This window comes from Mixophyes fleayi, chromosome 1, assembly GCF_038048845.1.
Source record: "Mixophyes fleayi isolate aMixFle1 chromosome 1, aMixFle1.hap1, whole genome shotgun sequence".
In the NCBI taxonomy this organism is placed as follows: domain Eukaryota; kingdom Metazoa; phylum Chordata; class Amphibia; order Anura; family Limnodynastidae; genus Mixophyes; species Mixophyes fleayi.
Genome location: NC_134402.1, coordinates 303,391,920 through 303,409,711, shown reverse-complemented (window position 1 = coordinate 303,409,711; position 17,792 = coordinate 303,391,920). Strand labels below are relative to the sequence as shown.

Below are 17,792 nucleotides of genomic sequence, written 5' to 3'. Positions count from 1 at the left end.
GCATTCCTTCCTCAATCTAACTAGCAGAGCTTCCATTCCTGGAGACTTCCACAACTACCAATAAGCAGCCTGACAAACTTAAATTGTTTTTACTTCCATCCTGAAATCATCATATCATTAGTTTTGACATCTGTATGTGCAACAAAATATTAATGACCATTTCTTTTAAATGTACTTATTGGAGTGAAACTACTGTATACATGCTGTGGATCTTTCTTTTTATTTGATTATTTACCTAGAGACTTAAATCATCTAGGTGTCCCTGAATAGCAATTTCACAAAGGTCCTTTTGTGATCCCCCCCTATCAGTTTCCCAATGCCACATCAAAATTGGTTGCCAGATCAAAATCCCACAATCAACATAACAATAACAAATAGAAAAATTATAGAGAAAAGATTCCATAGGGTGTGATAGCATTTGTCATTGTTCTCTTGACCAAGTATCGAACAATTAACCAGACATCAACAGTGTGTGGTCTGAAAAGGTCCGTTATCCTCAATAATAATCTGCTGTAAAATCTAAGGCCAAACCTTGTCTAAATTGGTCAGTGTGTGGCCAAAATGAACATGGGTCCATTCACTCTTACTAAGATTGGCCTGGGTGTACACAGCATAAACTCATATTTTATTTAGATTTTTAAATGTCACAAGCTCTTTAATCAAGCTGTCCATTAGGCAGAAAAGATGGGTTGTTGCACATAAAAGATCGTGGTGGTACTCACTATAGTTTGGCTCATCTGCGTCATCTGGAGTATAAGCTGTGCTCACTCCCACAGGCTTCTGCTCACAGTTTTCTAAGAGAGTTCCCAATGTATTTCCTTCTACCTCATCTTTCTGCTGCTCTTGTAATGAGGCAACCATGTCCTTATAGGCTTGTCTAGCTTTCATTGTGAGTTCATATAATTTGTGGAAATGAGCCTATAAGACATGTGAAGACAGACCGTAACTATATAACTAAACGTATAGTTACACATGCATAAAGAATTCTGTATGGAAACATCAACAGATCAGGTAAGAAACTCTAAAGTGTAAAGCATGCATTTCCAATAAGAATAAATACTTCGTAACATTCAAAACTTACATATACAGGTTTGCAGCCTTAAAATAGGAAAATATGTTAGGCACTTCCATATATCTTTTGTATAGTCTCCATTGTAAGTGTCATGGTTAGATTAAAGGCTAACGTCACACACAAGCAAATATGTTATTTTAGGTGGAATTAAATGACCAAATATTAAAATACAATGTATCTAGCAATCCAAGCAAGAGAGATCCTTGTTCCTGCACTGGTGGGCCTTGTTTGGGGTTTTCAAACTCTTCCACATCATGAGCTTCTCATTTACAGGAATGGGAAGTTCACAGGGAAGGGCTTTGAAACAAGGCCTGCCTGAGAAGAGTATATCCTGCCCAGACCATTAAATGTATAAGTGTACCCGCTAAGCACACTAACCCCCAGTAAATACAACTTTGTTGTTTTATTAGGTCACCTACAGCAATGTAAGAAAGTGCACCCTCGTTCATACCATCAACTTGGACTCACCATGTTCTAAAATAAAAAATCTAATCTCATGTGACAAATAAGCTATAACAAATTTTACCCAATTTTTTTTCACCAAAAAATAAGACAAAATGATGTAGCAAGTACACCTCATGATTCAGTATCTTGTAGAGCCACAATCAGCAGCAGTAATCACTTTCTGTATGATTAATCTCCTTCATTGAGTTGGGGGAATTTTGCACAATTTCTCCTTACAACACTGCTTCAGTTCATTGATGTTTCAGGGCATTAATTGATGCACATCTTTCATACAGTCCTGTGCAGCATCTCAATGGGGTTATGGTCTGGACTTTCCAAAACCATCATAGTTTTTTTTTTTCTTTTTTCAGTAATTCAGTTGTAGATTCCCTAGTTTATTTAGGATAACTACCGTCTAGCATCATCAAATCCATAACAACTTCATGGTGGACTCAATAACCAACTGCAAAACAACTCCAAATCATCAGCCACCACCACCGTGCTTATCGGTTGGTGTAAGGTTCTTGTGACACATTGTGTTTTGCTTTAATCAAACCTGCCACTGTGCACTAAGACCAAATAAATCCACTTTGAAACCGGACTTCTGGAACAATGGGCTTTACAATCACATGCATCTTCACAAACTTAATCTGATCTGCAATATTTTTTTGGGTTGGAAGAGAAGGGGCTTTCTCCTGGCTACCCTTCCACCAAGCCATACTTGCTCAGTCCTTCTAATGGCAGACGCATTAATGTTGCAGTGTTCCGAGGCCTGTGGATCCCTTGACATGGCTTCCTCATGCTGAGTTTTTTGTTTGTTGTTGAAAAAATAAGAATAGTAAAAGTAAAATTTGTTATGGGATGTCACCTGATTAGATGTGTCAAATTCTAGGACTTGGTGATAACTAAATATTCGTTAATTATATCTTGCTGTGTAAAAAACACAATTTGAAGCAGTGTGTACTTTCCTTTTCACATGAATTTCATTTAACAACCTTCAGGCCGAAAACTAAATTATGTCTTTATGACCAGAACAATTTATGCAATGGGTGAGCTACACTGCCTCTAACTTTTTATATCATATCTATTATTTTATTATTTAGTCCATATACAGTACATATGCATATTACATATGGGAACATATTGTAATAAATCGCTGTTCATTCTTCTTCCATGCAACCCTAAAATAATAATCCCTTTACACTAGAACAGGCTTTAACTTTTACATCGACAGTGCAATCCTGTACCACACGTGTTGCATGATTGCTAATAATCATATTAGTGTCAAGCACTTGCTTTACTTGGGCCCCACATACTGAAGTGCTGCAATTCAGCTGATTTGTAGAAACAAAAACAACAAAAGAAAACTAAATTAACTGCTTCTGTAAAACTGTGTTTACTGGAGCACACACTGTACACCTGGTCCAAAATTGAACAGGAAAAAAAACAAAACATAGGACCCGTTAACAGGTCCACTTTAAGATCACGATGAACTAACTGGCTCATGCATCAAACCCCTTTGGCCTGATACATGGTGGTTCATTCTCAATGTTATATTCTAATACTGCGTACAATGCCTGCTTTTTTTTACTAACAGACAAAGGTTAAAAAGCACCTCACCTGGGCTCCATCATAACTGAATATCCCAACCACGCTAACAGGGACAGCTTTGTTCACACAACGGCCAAGAGATTTGCGATTAAGTGCAAACACAAAGGGAACATTCTGTTCACAGGCACAGTTAATAATTGTTTGCAGAGTGTCATCCAAACCACCTGGGGAAATAGACATACATAAAAGATATATTCATCATTTCAGCATCGCTGTGACATTTACACACTTACCACTTATTCTCTTCTGTCATGGACAATGAACTTACTATACATTTACACACACAATCATACTGAAATTTTAAGTTTACAACATTCAATTGGTTTGTCCTAATACAGTCCTAAGTTCCTGAAAATTTAGGGGTCCTTCACATATGCACTGGGAAAATGAATAAAAACCCATCAAATAAGACACGTGCTTCAGACATGTTTTAGTCATGCAATAGCAAAACAGCCTTCAAACACACAATAAAAGCTCTTTAAAAGTGGATGGGTGTAAACAAGTTCTTAAAGCATCTCTGGTTTACATGCAGTGGGGACAGTTATTTTATGTCACAATGAAATATCCACAGGAATGCAACTTATCAGTTAACTGGGGACCTGTTAATGTAGCCTATAAAAACAAACACCTTATTAGTGAAACTTTGTACTTCACTAATGTCCCTGAATCCCTGCAAATAAGCTATATTCACAGAGAATTGTCCAGCTGCATTCTTAAATATTACTTTAACCTACAAAACAGCTGACAGCAGTGACTTAAATATTTAAAGTACAGTAGTTCAATGTTAATTGGGTAGTATTGTTCGCAAATATTATTCTACTTTCATATTTTTTTTTATTTTTTAAAAAAGAAAAATGAATAGTACTATTTTTGGGGTTTACAATGTACTGTGCCAGGAAGAAAAACAAGCAATCTACTATTTGTCAGGACCCTTCCAGCCACTTGGGTACTATTCTGTCTCAGAATATGGATGATATTTCAGTTTAGCTCAACACAGCAATCCAGTTTGCACCTCCCAACCACATTAAGAAATATAAGATTAACAAAAAAAACAACTTTTAAATCAGTTTGTGTAATAAAAAATAAGGGGGTTTTCAGTTAGTCTGCATCCCATACAACAGGCCTGTCCAACCTGCGGCCCTCCAGATGTTTGTGAAACTACAGGTCCCAGCATGCCCTTCCAGCTATTAACAGGTTGTCTACTGGCAAAGCATGCTGGGGCTTGTAGTTTCACAACACCTGGAGGGCCGCAGGTTGGAGAGGCCTGCCATACAAGGTACATTTACATACACTCCACACCCACTTTAACCACATTAAGACTTGTACTGTAAACACCCTACAATAGGGGTCTTTTGGCCAGATTGCCAGTCACTGACACTAAAGGCGCTACATTCTCCAATTCCGGTTGTTCAGCAATCGGAAGGAATAACTGACCAGTGGGTTTCATGCATTCTGGTCCAATGTCATCACACACTGATGTGGTCACTGGCTGACCAGATTTTCTATCTTGCCTAACAAGGCAAAACAAACATTCAGTTATTGCTTGGGAAACACATTATAATGTCCATCCAATTTGGTTCAATATTCTGTAATTTTCAATCCCTTTAAATCAGGTCTGTTAAACTAGAGGCCTGTGAGCTATAAAAGGTTGCAGGAAGAGTAAAAAACATAGAGGGAGATTTAATTCCCTGCATTGTTTTTTAGAACAACGCGGGGTGCGCATCATTAGTTAATACAGTAATTGATGCACATTATTACCGATAGTACGGTCATTTCAACACTGATTTTTGCTCCCTAAGCAGGAATCTGTGTTTAAATTACCGTACTAACAGTAATGATGCGCACCCCGCATTGTTCTAAAGAACTAAGGGAATTGAATCTCCCCATAGAATGATATTCTCTATACGTGGATGCAGCAAACAATGTCAGTGAGTTTGTGGTAAAATGACTCCATATTAAGATAAAATTTCCTACATGTTTACTATAGGAAAGGCTGGTAAACAGGAGAAGATATAGTTACGTTTTCTAGTATATGGAGTACATTTGCCACCAAATTACAGCCACTATTGGATAATAACTGTCAAATTGTGGTGTAAAATATAGTGTTAAAATGTTACCTAGCTAGTATATGACTTATCACACACATCAATTACCAGATTCGACAGCTACCTTTAGATTGTATCTTTTCACAGTTGGGAGAAATTATTATACATTTCAGTTTCTTAAGTTTCAGATGTTTCAACACCTCCCGTAAGCCCATCACCAAACGCCTTTTGGCCTTTGCTTTCACTGGGTCTTTAAGGTACAAACGATCCTGGAATCGGACCAGTTCCTTCAGAAGATCGGTCACACAACTGTCCACTTCTTTGCTGAGAACCTGGCTACAATACCTAGAAAAGAAAACCAGATGTACCAACATGTCTAAAGTAAAACAATGCACTTTATTTGCATTTCTGACAAATATAAAAAAAAAAAAAAAAGAGGATTTATGTACTTACGTTAAATCCGTTTCTCTGATTCCATCTGGGGGACACTGCTTACCATGGGGTTGTGGAGGGAGCTTGGGGAGTTGGCACCTAACTAGTTAACTTTAGTACTGCCGACAGACCCCTCCCCTCTACAATTTCCCTGCCCCCTCTTGTTCAGTTAATTAAAAAGCCCAAGGAGGAAAGGCCAGTCAAACAAGAGCACACAGAAGAAAAGCAGAAGGGAGGGATCGCAGTGTCCCCCAGACGGAATCAGAGAAACGGATTTAACGTAAGTACATAAATCCTCTTTTCTCTTTCATCCAGTCTGGGGGACACTGCTTACCATGGGGACGTTCTAAAGCAGCCCCTTAAGGGTGGGACTACTCTGAAAATCCCGCTCGTAAAGCACTACGAGCGAAATTAGCATCTGCGGAAGCAAATACATTAAACTGGTAAAATTTTGTAAAGGTGTGGACAGAGGACCAAGTGGCTGCCCTGCAAAGCTGGTTAGCAGAAGCCCCATTTCTCGCTGCCCACGACGCCCCTACCGATCTGGTGGAATGGGCCGAAAGTCTCTCCGGCACAGGACGGTTAGGCTTTATGTAAGCTTGCTTAATGTTTGCCGTAATCCATCTTGCAATGGACTGTTTTGAGGCTGGCCAGCCTCTCTTATTAGTATCATAAAGAACAAACAGGGAATCAGTACGCCTAATCTGAGAAGTTCTTTTGACATAAATGCGGAGAGCCCTAACCACATCTAACTTTTCCATAGACTGTTGATCCAAATGGGAAGTAGATGAGAAGACCGGAACTACAATATCCTGGTTCAGATGGAAAGCCGAAACTACCTTTGGAACGAAGGAAGGGAGGGTTCTTAACACCGCTCTGTCCTCGTGGAAAACCAGATATGGTTCCCGACAAGACAGAGCTCCTAATTCCGAAACCCTATGTGCAGATGCAATAGCCAAAAGAAAGAGGACCTTATAGGTCAACCACAAGTAATGGCTCAAAAGGAGGCCCTTTAAGCATATCCAGTACCAGGTTGAGCTCCCAAGGCGCTGTAGGCGGAACGTAGGGAGGCTGAATATGCAAGACTCCCTGGAGGAAAGTCCTAATATCTGGTAAATCTGCTAATTTCAGATGAAAAAATACTGAAAGTGCCGAAACCTGGACTTTTAGAGTACCTAACCTAAGCCCTGCTTCCAGGCCATCCTGAAGGAACGCCAACAAGCGAGGGAGACGAAAGGAGGACCAGTGACATGTCCTATTTTCGCACCATCTGATGTAGGCTCTCCAAATCCGGTGATAGATGCGAGCTGAAACTGGCTTTCTGGCTCGCATCATAGTGTTCACTACGCTGGAGGAAAAACCTCTTTAGCCCTCCAGAGGCTGGCTTCAACAGCCATGCCGTTAAATTGAGCTGAGGTAAATTCTGGTGACGGAAGGGACCTTGTAGAAGAAAGTCGTCTCGAGACGGAAGACGGAAACCTTGTCCTTCCACCATAGAGATTATGTCCACGTACCAGACTCGGCGCGGCCATGAGGGAGCTGTTACAATTACTGGCAGACCTCCCTGCCTTACTCGTCTGAGTACGCGAGGAAGTATGGGGATCGGAGGAAACAGGTATCCCAACCTGAACTCCCATGACATCGTCATGACGTCCACTGCCACCGCTAAGGGGTCTCTTGCCCTTGCGCAGAACCTGTGAACCTTCTTGTTGTGTCTGGAGGCCATGAGATCTATGTCCGGAAGACCTCACCTCTGAACCAGGGACTTGAAAACTTCCGGATGGAGTGACCATTCCCCCGGCATCATCTGGTTTCGACTTAGGTAGTCGGCCTCCCAATTTCTTATTCCTGGAATGAATACTGCCGAACGTAGGTGGGATCCTGACCATTTCGTCAACAGATCCCACTGAAAACATCGAGAATGGGCTTGACCGAAGGGGATGATCTCGAAGGAGGCCATCATCTTTCCTAGCAGCCGCATGCACAAGTGCATTGAGGGGCTGGGAGAAGACAAGACCTGAGTTGTTATACTCTGAATTGAACTGATCTTCTCGACCGGCAGGAACACCTTTTGCTGGCTGGTGTCCATAACGAGCCCTAGGAAAACCATGCGCTGACACGGAACCATCTGGGATTTCTTTAAATTTATTAGCCATCCATGGCCCTTGAGAACTGCCAAGGTGAGGGATAAGTGATGACGTAAGCCATTCTCCGTGGAGGATTTGATGAGCAGGTCGTCCAAATAGGGCACGACCTGAACTCCTTGAAGGTGAAGACATACTGCCATAACGGACATGATCTTCGTGAAAACCCTTGGTGCAGTTGAGAGGCCGAAGGGAAGGGCCCGAAACTGATAGTGGAAGGATCCTACAGAGAATCTTAGGAGAGACTGATGTTGGATCCAAATGGGAATATGGAGGTATGCATCTTTTATGTCTATGGACGCCATAAACTGATTCTTCTCTCTCTAAGCCGTTTATCACTGACCTTAGGGATTCCATCCGAAATTTGTCCACCCGTAAATGCACATTGAGGCTCTTTAAGTTTAGGATGGGACAAAAGGAGCCGTCCGGCTTCTTGACCAGAAACAGGTTTGAATAAAACCTCTGTCCCTTCTGGTAATCTGGGACCCTGCAGATAACTCTGAGAAAGAAGAGAGGCGACACAATCCTGTATTGCCTGCCTTCTTGATGGATCTCGGGGGAGCAGGGTCATAAAGAAGCGATGTGGAACCGGGCCCAGCAGGTCTATCCTGTAACCCTCTGATATAATGCCCCGAATCCAAGAATCTTGGGAGGACGCTGCCCACTGTTCCTGAAACAAAGACAGACGTCCCTCCACTGGCGCCCCCTCCAGGAGAACAGAGTGGTCGTCAGGACGCAGGCTTTTCCTAGGTCTTGGAGGCCTGGCGTCTAGCTGCAAACGAGGATCTCCCGCTGGCAGAGGAGCCTCGAGAATTGGGCTGTCTGCCTCTAAAGGACTGTCCTCTAGGCAAGGAGGTCCCCCGAAAAGGCTGACAAAAGGAGCTGACCCGAGGGTTTCGGCTCCTGCTAGGGAATACCGGCAAGGAAGTGCTTTTGCCCCCCGTTGCCTGGGAGATGCGGGTATCCAATTCCGGACCGAACAAACCTGCTGCAGAAAAAGGAATGGTTTCCACTGACTTTTTAGATTCCGCATCATCTTCCCAGTATTTCAGCCATAACGTTCTTCTTGCTGAAATAGATGCAGCCTGAATAGAAGAGGATAAAGCCGCTGTGTTCTGGGCCGCCTCATAAAGGTACCCCGATGCATCCTTCAAATGCAAAGCCAGGGGAAGTAAATCAGAGTCCTGCAAGGCCTCTGCCAGCTGGTCTGCCCATGCTTCCATGGCTCTAGCCACCCAAGCTGAAGCAAATGTGGGCCTAAAGGAAGAACCCGCAGCCGTAAATATAGATTTCAGCTGGGATTCCACTCTGCGGTCATTGACATCCTGCAGAGATGCAGAACCTGGAACTGGGAGTAAAGTGTGCTTGGCCAATCGGGCTATTGGAATATCCACTTTTGGAATACTCTCCCAGCGAACGACATCTTCCTCCTGCAATGGGTACAGGGAAGAGAACCTTTTGGGAACAGAGAACCTCTTATCAGGCTGTTTCCAGGCTCCTTCTGCAATATCCTTAAGTTCTACGGAAGGGGGAAAACGGATAACCTTTCTTTTGGCCTTCTTAAAGAGACTTCTGTCTCTAGGAGTAGGATCCTCTGGTTCTGGGAGGTCCAACGCTTGTCTCACTGCTAAAACCAAATCATTAATAAATTGGCTTTTAGAGCTTTCTTCCTGTCCCAAAGGTTGAACCTGGTCAGGATCAGAAATAATTTCCCCCTCTTCCTCTGAAAACTCCTCAGAGTCTGAAAGGACCATAAGGGTATTATCAGATCTAGGCCTTCTTCTTTTAGCAGGCGGAATGTTTGGGGATTCAAGTAACTGGTTTAGTTTATCCAAACCCTTTATAAATGCTGAAGACCATGCCGGTTCTGTAGGAACAGGGGCTAGGTCTGTATGAGAAGAGGAAGGTCCTGGTATAGACGTTCCAATGGAACCTGTGGTAACAGGGAGGCCCAACTGAGTACTAAAATTATTAGCTACCGAAGTAGCCACAGTAGATAGCAATTGATTAGATTGAAAAACCATCTGTGCTAAAGAGGAAACCGACTGTGTCAGGGAGGTCACCCAGGCCGGTTCCTCCGTCAGTGGGGCTGAAACATGCTGGGTTTGTGCAGGGGGGACCCTGCCTCGCAGACAGAGAAGAGCGCCAACGGGTCCTTCTGCATTACATTTAGAACATGTAAAATATTTTGCAATAGGGCCCTTTCCCTTATCTGACATTTTTAATAAAGGAAGGCACACCAAACACACAAACTTAAATTGTTAAATTTAGCTGAGTAGAGAGAGAGAGATAAATATATGGAGAGAAAAGTGTAACTACAAGTAATCAACTAATCTAGATATAAAAGTTGTACTTGTAATATTTTAAACACAAAATAATACCTAAGCAAGTAGGAGAACTATAAAATAACCCCTACTAGCCCACTTGTACACAGCAATACAGAATATGTGTTTAAAATAAATCAGATACTTAGCCCATAGGCCAAACAGGGGAGAAGTCCAACATCAGTATCCTGGTGCCTGCTCCCTCAGATCTGTTCTCTCTTCCCGGGCTTCTCCTTGGCGCCAGAAGTCTAGGATAAACCATCTCTCTCTGGAAATAGGGGGAGCTCTATTTCTTAGCTCCCCCCCTTCAGTAATGCTGCTTCTGCAGCGATTCTATGGTCCATATAAAAAATAAAAAGTGGTAAATGGCAGAGTAGTGGAGACCTCCAGGGGAGGTTTCCGCAGCGGATAATACCTGATGCCCCCTCCTATGTATGAGGGGGGATCCAGGTATAGCCCCCTTCTCCTGTCTTCTGTTTTCCAAAATGGCCGCCGCCAATTGTAATACCCGATAACCGGCACTCTATGCCTGCAGTGGCAGCGCCGGTTATCGGGGAGGCTTCCAGGAGTGACAGCGGTCCATGAGACCGCTTGTCAACCCCAATTCAGGCACCTATTCTTCCTGTCTTCCTGTCCCTGTCAGTGAGAGCCGCTGGCTCTCATCTGACAGGGTAGTGCCTGCGCTGCCCTGCTGTGAGTGTGTTCTCTATATTAGAACACACTCCAGCTTTGCCACCTATAAAAAAGGAATAAAATAAATAAAATAAAGTAATAAAATAACCTACAGTACTAAACACTGCCCAACTCCATGGGCACCTAAAAAAAACTGAACAAGAGGGGGCAGGGGGATTGTAGAGGGGAGGGGGTCTGTCGGCAGTACTAAAGTTAACTAGTTAGGTGCCAACTCCCCAAGCTCCCTCCACAACCCCATGGTAAGCAGTGTCCCCTAGACTGGATGAAAGAGAAAATAAAATTGTTAATAAGAATCTCTCCCCCTATAGTGACCCCTCCATACTCAAATAGGTCCGCCCTAATACAGTACGGGGCTCTCCGTAAAAGAATCAGTCTGTTCATAGTACTAAATGGTAGTTTGTCCATATAGCTCTTACGAGTAGCTATGGATAGCTTTTAGGTTCCACTCCAGACCAGCATAATTCTGAGCCAGGGAAGAGGTGCAGAAGTTTTTCTACATGTGGGTGCCTATTTGATTAAGTAGGTGTCCTTTAAAAGGTGAATTCTTCTTTAAATAGCAGCAAAGACACATTTGTCTGACCATTGTGACTCCTACCTAAAATGCAGGGTGTGGACTGTGAGAGCCGACAGAGTTAAGAACTGCCAACTAATCCTGAAACCAATAATAGGGACAGTCATTTTTAATAGACAGTGCAAATGTCGCTTTTAAAGCGGCAATGGGCGGACCCACTGCCTGGCTTACATTTTAACGGTCAGTGGGTCCGCCCATTGTCTCTTTAAAAGCAACATTTGCACTGTCTATTAAAAATGTAATTTCTTTATGCAGATATTTCTGACAGTCGCATTTTACATCATTACAGCTGTCGAACAGAATGAGTGCTTGCTATATGGTAAGAGCATATTGTCATACTGTTGCTATTTTGGTTTTGGGGTTAATTTGTAGTTGTTAACTCTGTCGGCTTTGTCAGAGCCGATGACACCACTACCACCGAAAATGCAAGTTGTTCTATATAAACGTAAAATACAGACACAGTAGAGGGAGCACTGGTACCTGTATTATCAGACATTATTGTTACTGCTGTAACTGCTTTATTGGGCATTACTAATAGTGACTTATTGCAGGGCAATTCTGGGATTTAACTGGCATTACTGCTGCTGAATTTTATTGGGCATTTCCGCTAGTGAAGGCTTAACAGGCGTTATGGATTCTGCTGGCACATTACTGGGCACTATTTGCTTACAATTAGTGGGTAATTATTGGGCACAGCTGTTACTGCTGGCTTATTAATAGGCAGCATTACTATGGTTGAAATTTTACTGGGCATTACTACTACTAGTGACAAATCAATGTGAATTATTACTATTTTTGGGAATTATTGTTACTGCTGATAAAGGAAGTGGCTTGTTAGTTACTAGAAAAGCAGCTGCATCTGAAAGATCACTTGGAACACAAACCTGTGGCCAGTAGTGCTAGCCTGGGGCATTAGTTTGATAGTGGGCCTGTGCCCTGGGTAATTTGGAGGATTCTAGCAATACCCTTGGCTTGATGAACTGTCAGACCACATGTGCAGACACAGAGACCAGTGCCATAGTGAAGATGCTTAGTGCTAGTGTCTCACAGTAAGATTAGATGTAACCATTACACCCCAGGGATGATTTCCAATTCAATGCAAGTTAAATACTAATAAGCTAAAAAATATTGTTGTTGCTCATCTTTATTTAGGAAAAATTAAAAGAAAACGTAATGTGCTGCCCTTTTGAAGAGCCAGCACCTGTATGTGAAGAGCCCAAAATCTGGCATGTTTCCCACCACGGGAACTATGGCACTCTCAAATCTGGAATATGCCATATTGAAAAGTTGGTAGGCACTGAAGTCAAATAAAGTATTTAGCAAACAATCTGTGTTAAATAGCATACAAGTTGGCTTGACATTCTCATAACAGAAAACCCACTGGCTGATCAAACAAAGTTTCACAACAGCAATAGGAAAAGAACTTACTCACGAAATCGCCTGCTATGAAATTTGGGGAGATTGGAACTAGGATGAGGTACAGCAACCTCGGTGACATCAGGAAGATCGCTTGTCGGGTCGATAAGAGTAATAGTATCAGCCGATTCCCTTCTTTTCTCTGCAGTTATATAGAGGACAGTTTATTAAAGTGCAATCAGTTCATAAACTAAAAGTTGAATGCAAACTTAAAGCACTACCGTGAATCAGTACTGCTCTACAGTAAGAAAATGGTTTTGCCTTAAGAAATCAGTCTAAACTGTACATAAGCAACAAAAAGTAATTGAGTTGTCACACCAATGTGTTTAATGTGAAGCAAATTGTAAAATGCTGAGAAACCCATTTGCATGAGAGGTAAATATAATCAGAGGAAGCTATCTCCCAGTGCTCCTATACCCAAAACATGCTGAGGGAAATGTTTTAACTTAAAGAATGAATGTGTTGATCAATGCAGTGCACATATATAAAATGTTACAAAAGAAAAAAATTATGTATATTAATGGGCACATGTTTAAATGTCCATGTTAATAAAAACACACCCTTTGTGGTCCAGTGTGGTGTCTGGCTGCCTTTCCTGCTCCAGAGTGTTGAAAACGCGAAAAGGCTGTACTAGGAGCCACCACAGAAGCTCTGTGCAGGGTTTACATGAGCCGTCTTGGACGTTCTTTTGCCGGGAGGTTTAAAATTAAAACTCCCAGCTCATACAAAGGAGAGCCAGTGAGGAGAGGTGGTTGAGCACTACCTTTACCTTGGCAGTGCTGGGACAGGGGGAAACACTACTCCGCGCCACTAAATACAACATCAGAAGTTCAAACATGGTCCAGACAAATTCAATTAGAGACAAGTAAATCAACCTGGACTGGTTATTGGGACAGGAAGTTGGATAACCCCCTACCGACCAGCAGAAATGCCCATGTGAAGTGTGTTTAACGTCCACTGCACTTAAGTGGGTGTTGTGTATAACAGCTCCTTTAAGAGCTATGCATGAACAATAAACATCACCATTCCTAAAGATTCTACTCTATTCCTGCAAGTCGCTTATACTTTATGTAGTCCTATGACCTACAGATAACAATCATCATTCCCTGGCTGTTCTGTGAACCAATAGTCAATGGTCTGCCCACTACCAGGCACTCTTGATTCAAAGTAAGTGATCGGGAGGATACAGCCACAGTCACCAGCAAAGAGGCGCTGCAGCAGCTACACAGAAAGTCCATAAGCATGATGTTCCATGTGCTGATATAGGAGCTTGATGGGGAAGTGACTATTCTTCTACAACTATGGCCACCCTGGTAATGCTTACAGTGGGCGAGTGTCTGGCCAAGTAGCACCAAGACAAGTGGTTAGTAATGGCAGATTACTGACAGTAAGAGAAACTTAAAAGAAAAGGGAGGTTTCTATCGCACAGATTTAAGGAATAACCCTCTATTACTGGATCCTAAGAAAATTCTTATCTTACGCAAAGGGGTGCTACCAATAACACAATTGATATGTTCAGAAAAAGGGAGCTAGAAGTTATTTATGGTGCACATTTATTCCTATTCATCAATGATTAGACACAACACGAATTAAAATATAACCTTTATTGGCAAATAGGTAAAAACTGGTCTCTTAAAATAGCGCAAAATATAGTGAAGGTAAGTGAATTGGTGATTTAAAACTCTGGATGCGCTTTGACTTCTGTTTAGTAATTCGTGACCACTGCAGGTTAGTTACCTTGCTGGGATGTCAATGCTAGATTCCAACCCCAAGTTATATTAGCTATTCTATATCCCTCAATAATTAAATTTTCATTATTGGGATTATAAAAGTATATAGAGTGTCTACTAGATCACTCGCTAAAACTCTATTGTTAGAGGTAGCTAATGGGTTAGGAATTTTGCATGCCGATACATTAACCATATGTATCGCTCTTATAAATTCAGGTTCTTTTTCTATCTCCTATATGGAGTATGTGGCTCTCCTGATAGAGTCCTTTTTCTTAAAAACTATTACTGCTTAAATTAAAGAGCTGAATTTTGCTAGATGAGCATTAATGAGCTAGAATTCCCTTAAGTATCGGCTATGTCCCAAAGGTCCCTATATTCTTGAATGCTGCCGGTATGACTATCCCTGCATAAGGTAGGTCATATATCTATTTGTAAAGAAGTACAAGCAAACATGCAGAGAAACTCCAACATAAATTGGTAAACTCCTTGTTAGGATGGCAAAGTAACCCCACTGTGTCCCAGCGACCAGGTAGCATAGCAAAGAAGTAACATTAGGCCCTGTCAAACACTTCCTGGAAAATTTATTACCAGCATATTATTTGAGTGCTCACAGGAAATAATACGTAAGCAGATGACTTAATCTATATTACCCATATCATGAAGATGTGGAGAGGGTGGGGACTGTTCAGGTAGCGTCTGGCATTCTGGTGGACACTCTACACTATCTGGAGAAACCTCAATCACTGGCTGGGCTGTATCTTCTGACTGCGATGTGTGGAGCTGTTTCCGCTGTTCTCTCTCTTTCAAAATAATCTAGTTAAAAAAAAGAAAAAAAAAGTTTAAACTCTAATACATGTCAAGGTGAAATAATCGCACTCAGACCTTGCAAATTATGAATACCAATTTCAGTATCCATCATATTTATTTGCTTTTGGTGACTGTGTTGGTGTATTAGACAGCAGTCCCTATTTTCAAGCAGATATCTCTTCAATGAGGAAACAACCAATTATGTGACAAGATGCACAATGTATTACTCAGATGAAAGGAGAGGGAAAACAAAATATGGGGTTTCCATCATTTTTACTGGCTCTAACCTTAACAGAATGTTGTAAAATTGACCCTACCGAACGAACACCTAAATCTAATAATGCTGCACTCAGACATTACTGCAGAACAGTAAACAGAGGAAACATTTGCAGAAAGAAAATGAAAGCATGAAAACCTAAGTGAATGTTTCTTTTATATATCATGTCCTAAACAGCAACTAAAGAAATTACCAATGACAAAACATGCACAGTATATACTGTGGACCTGATTCATTAAGGAAAGTAAAGCAAAAAAAATAGTAACTTTACACCTTGGAAAAACCCTGTTATATTGAAGGGGGGGTAATTTTAAAATGTGAGGACAGATTTATAGTTGGGGCATGTCCTAGATCACCCTTAAATTACAATGTAAAATAAAACCATCAACTATTTGTGTGCTACATGAAAAAATAGCCAGTATTTAACTTCTGTGCAAAATAATAAACCAATTACACCCCTTGCATTGTAACTTGGTTTGTCCAGGATAAAATTTACTGATTTTTTTCCCCCTTTACTTTACTTAATGAATCAGGCCCTGTGTATTTAAGTACAGAGAAATTCCTGGTGGTCATATTAGCAGCAATTCACACTAACCTTTTTAAGTGAAGTTGGTTTTTTGGCTTTGGGCACCTCTCGTTGCTTCCCTTTCTTGACCAGAGGGGCACTAGAATCAAGGGGATTGTGCGGTGCCAGGCCTTGCTTTAATTGCGGGTGTTTGGTTACAGTGACTGGCTCTCTTGATAGCACAGGTATACCACCACCAACTAAAATACCAAAAATAAGTCATGAAACAATTAAAAGTTAATTCTGTCCTAAAGGGGAATTGTTCTTTAAGTTAAATTTGTGAAAGAGACAAAATGTCAACTTTCCAATGTTTGAAAGTTAATTGAAGTGTGAAGTGCCTTTTAGGCTACTGAAGGTGTTTTCCACACCGGCACTTGCGTCGAATTCTAAATCATACCCGAAAAATAGCTGTAATCAAGATAAATTATGTGCTCCCCATCTTAATGAACCAAAAATGTCTCCTTCAAATTGAAATTTTATTATTTTTTTTTAAAAAAAAAAAAGATTTTTTAACATTTGTGGCTTATCCCAGCAAAATTTCCATATACTTATCTTAAAAAGGAAATATGTAGTCATTTAGGATTCAGTTACACCTCTAAGTGGCCCCTCCTATATCTTAATGGTTATGCTTGAACTTAAGCTTTCGGGACATCCCCAAAATCTCGTGGACAGAAGGCAGGGGCGGTCTTCCATTCAGACATTCAGAGATATTCTCAGTAAGAACATCTCTGTTGAATATTAGATTGGTCTTTGATAGCTCCCATAAAGAATGGGTCTCAATAGAGCAGGCAATGCCCTGGAGGCATTTTCTTCAACTGCTAGATTGGGGAACAATCATCACAACCCTCACTGATCCTGTGACTACAAGGTAACCACAAATGTCCACAGGCCCTCCATTTTCTCTCACAAACGACAGTGGTACTATTCTCAGCACAGCTGGGGGTGCTGTCATACATGTGGAAAATGGGCCAGGTATCCAAGTGGAGAGATGAACCTGACCACTTCTTTAGAAGACCCCCATGGAAGGATCTTGAGTGAAACCTTCCATAGGGGATTGTCTCGAAGGTCGAGACCATCTTGCCCAATAACCTCATGCAAAGAAGCATGGAAGGTTTGTGACTGTCTAGGACCTTGGTCACTAGGTCTTGTACCAAGAAAACCTTGTCCTGTGGAAGGAAAGTTTTCTGCCTTCTGGTGTCCATTATGAGACCTAAGAAAATCATCCTCTGGACCGGTATAAACTGAGACTTCTGGACATTTATCAACCAACCGTGAAGCTGCAGGGTCTCTATAGTGAGGTGTAAATGCTGACGAGGAAGCTGATCTGAGAGGGTTTTGATCAGCAAGTCGTCGAGATAGGGCACAATGCTCATCCCCATAGATCGGAGACGGCAGCCATTACTGCCATGATTTCTGTAAATACACTGGGCACTGTGGCCAGGCCAAAAGGAAGATCCCTGAATTGGTAATGAGCCGCTCCTACCGTGAAGTGGAGCAATGGTCGGCACCCTTCCCAGATAGGTACATGAAGATATGCGTCCCGAATATCTATGTACACCAGGAATTCTCCCCCCTCCAATCCATTTATCACTGAACGAAGAGACTCCATTCAAAACCTGTCTATTCTCAGGTGTAGATTTACAGACTTTAAGTTCAAAATG

General features: G+C 41.7%; 1 protein-coding gene across 2 annotated transcripts in view; it reads right to left on the bottom strand.

Moving 5' to 3' along the window:
• The window catches only part of SECISBP2 (SECIS binding protein 2), a 39,245-nt gene that overhangs the window by 4,293 nt on the left and 17,160 nt on the right, over positions 1-17,792 (bottom strand). For both annotated transcript variants that reach the window (XM_075211129.1, XM_075211128.1), the window contains 6 exons: positions 16,162-16,331; positions 15,133-15,295; positions 12,765-12,894; positions 5,297-5,517; positions 3,137-3,291; positions 723-918 (listed from right to left, as the gene is read on the bottom strand). In XM_075211129.1, the coding sequence (XP_075067230.1) occupies positions 723-918; positions 3,137-3,291; positions 5,297-5,517; positions 12,765-12,894; positions 15,133-15,295; positions 16,162-16,331 (1,035 nt within the window). The remainder of the gene's footprint in view (positions 1-722; positions 919-3,136; positions 3,292-5,296; positions 5,518-12,764; positions 12,895-15,132; positions 15,296-16,161; positions 16,332-17,792) is intronic.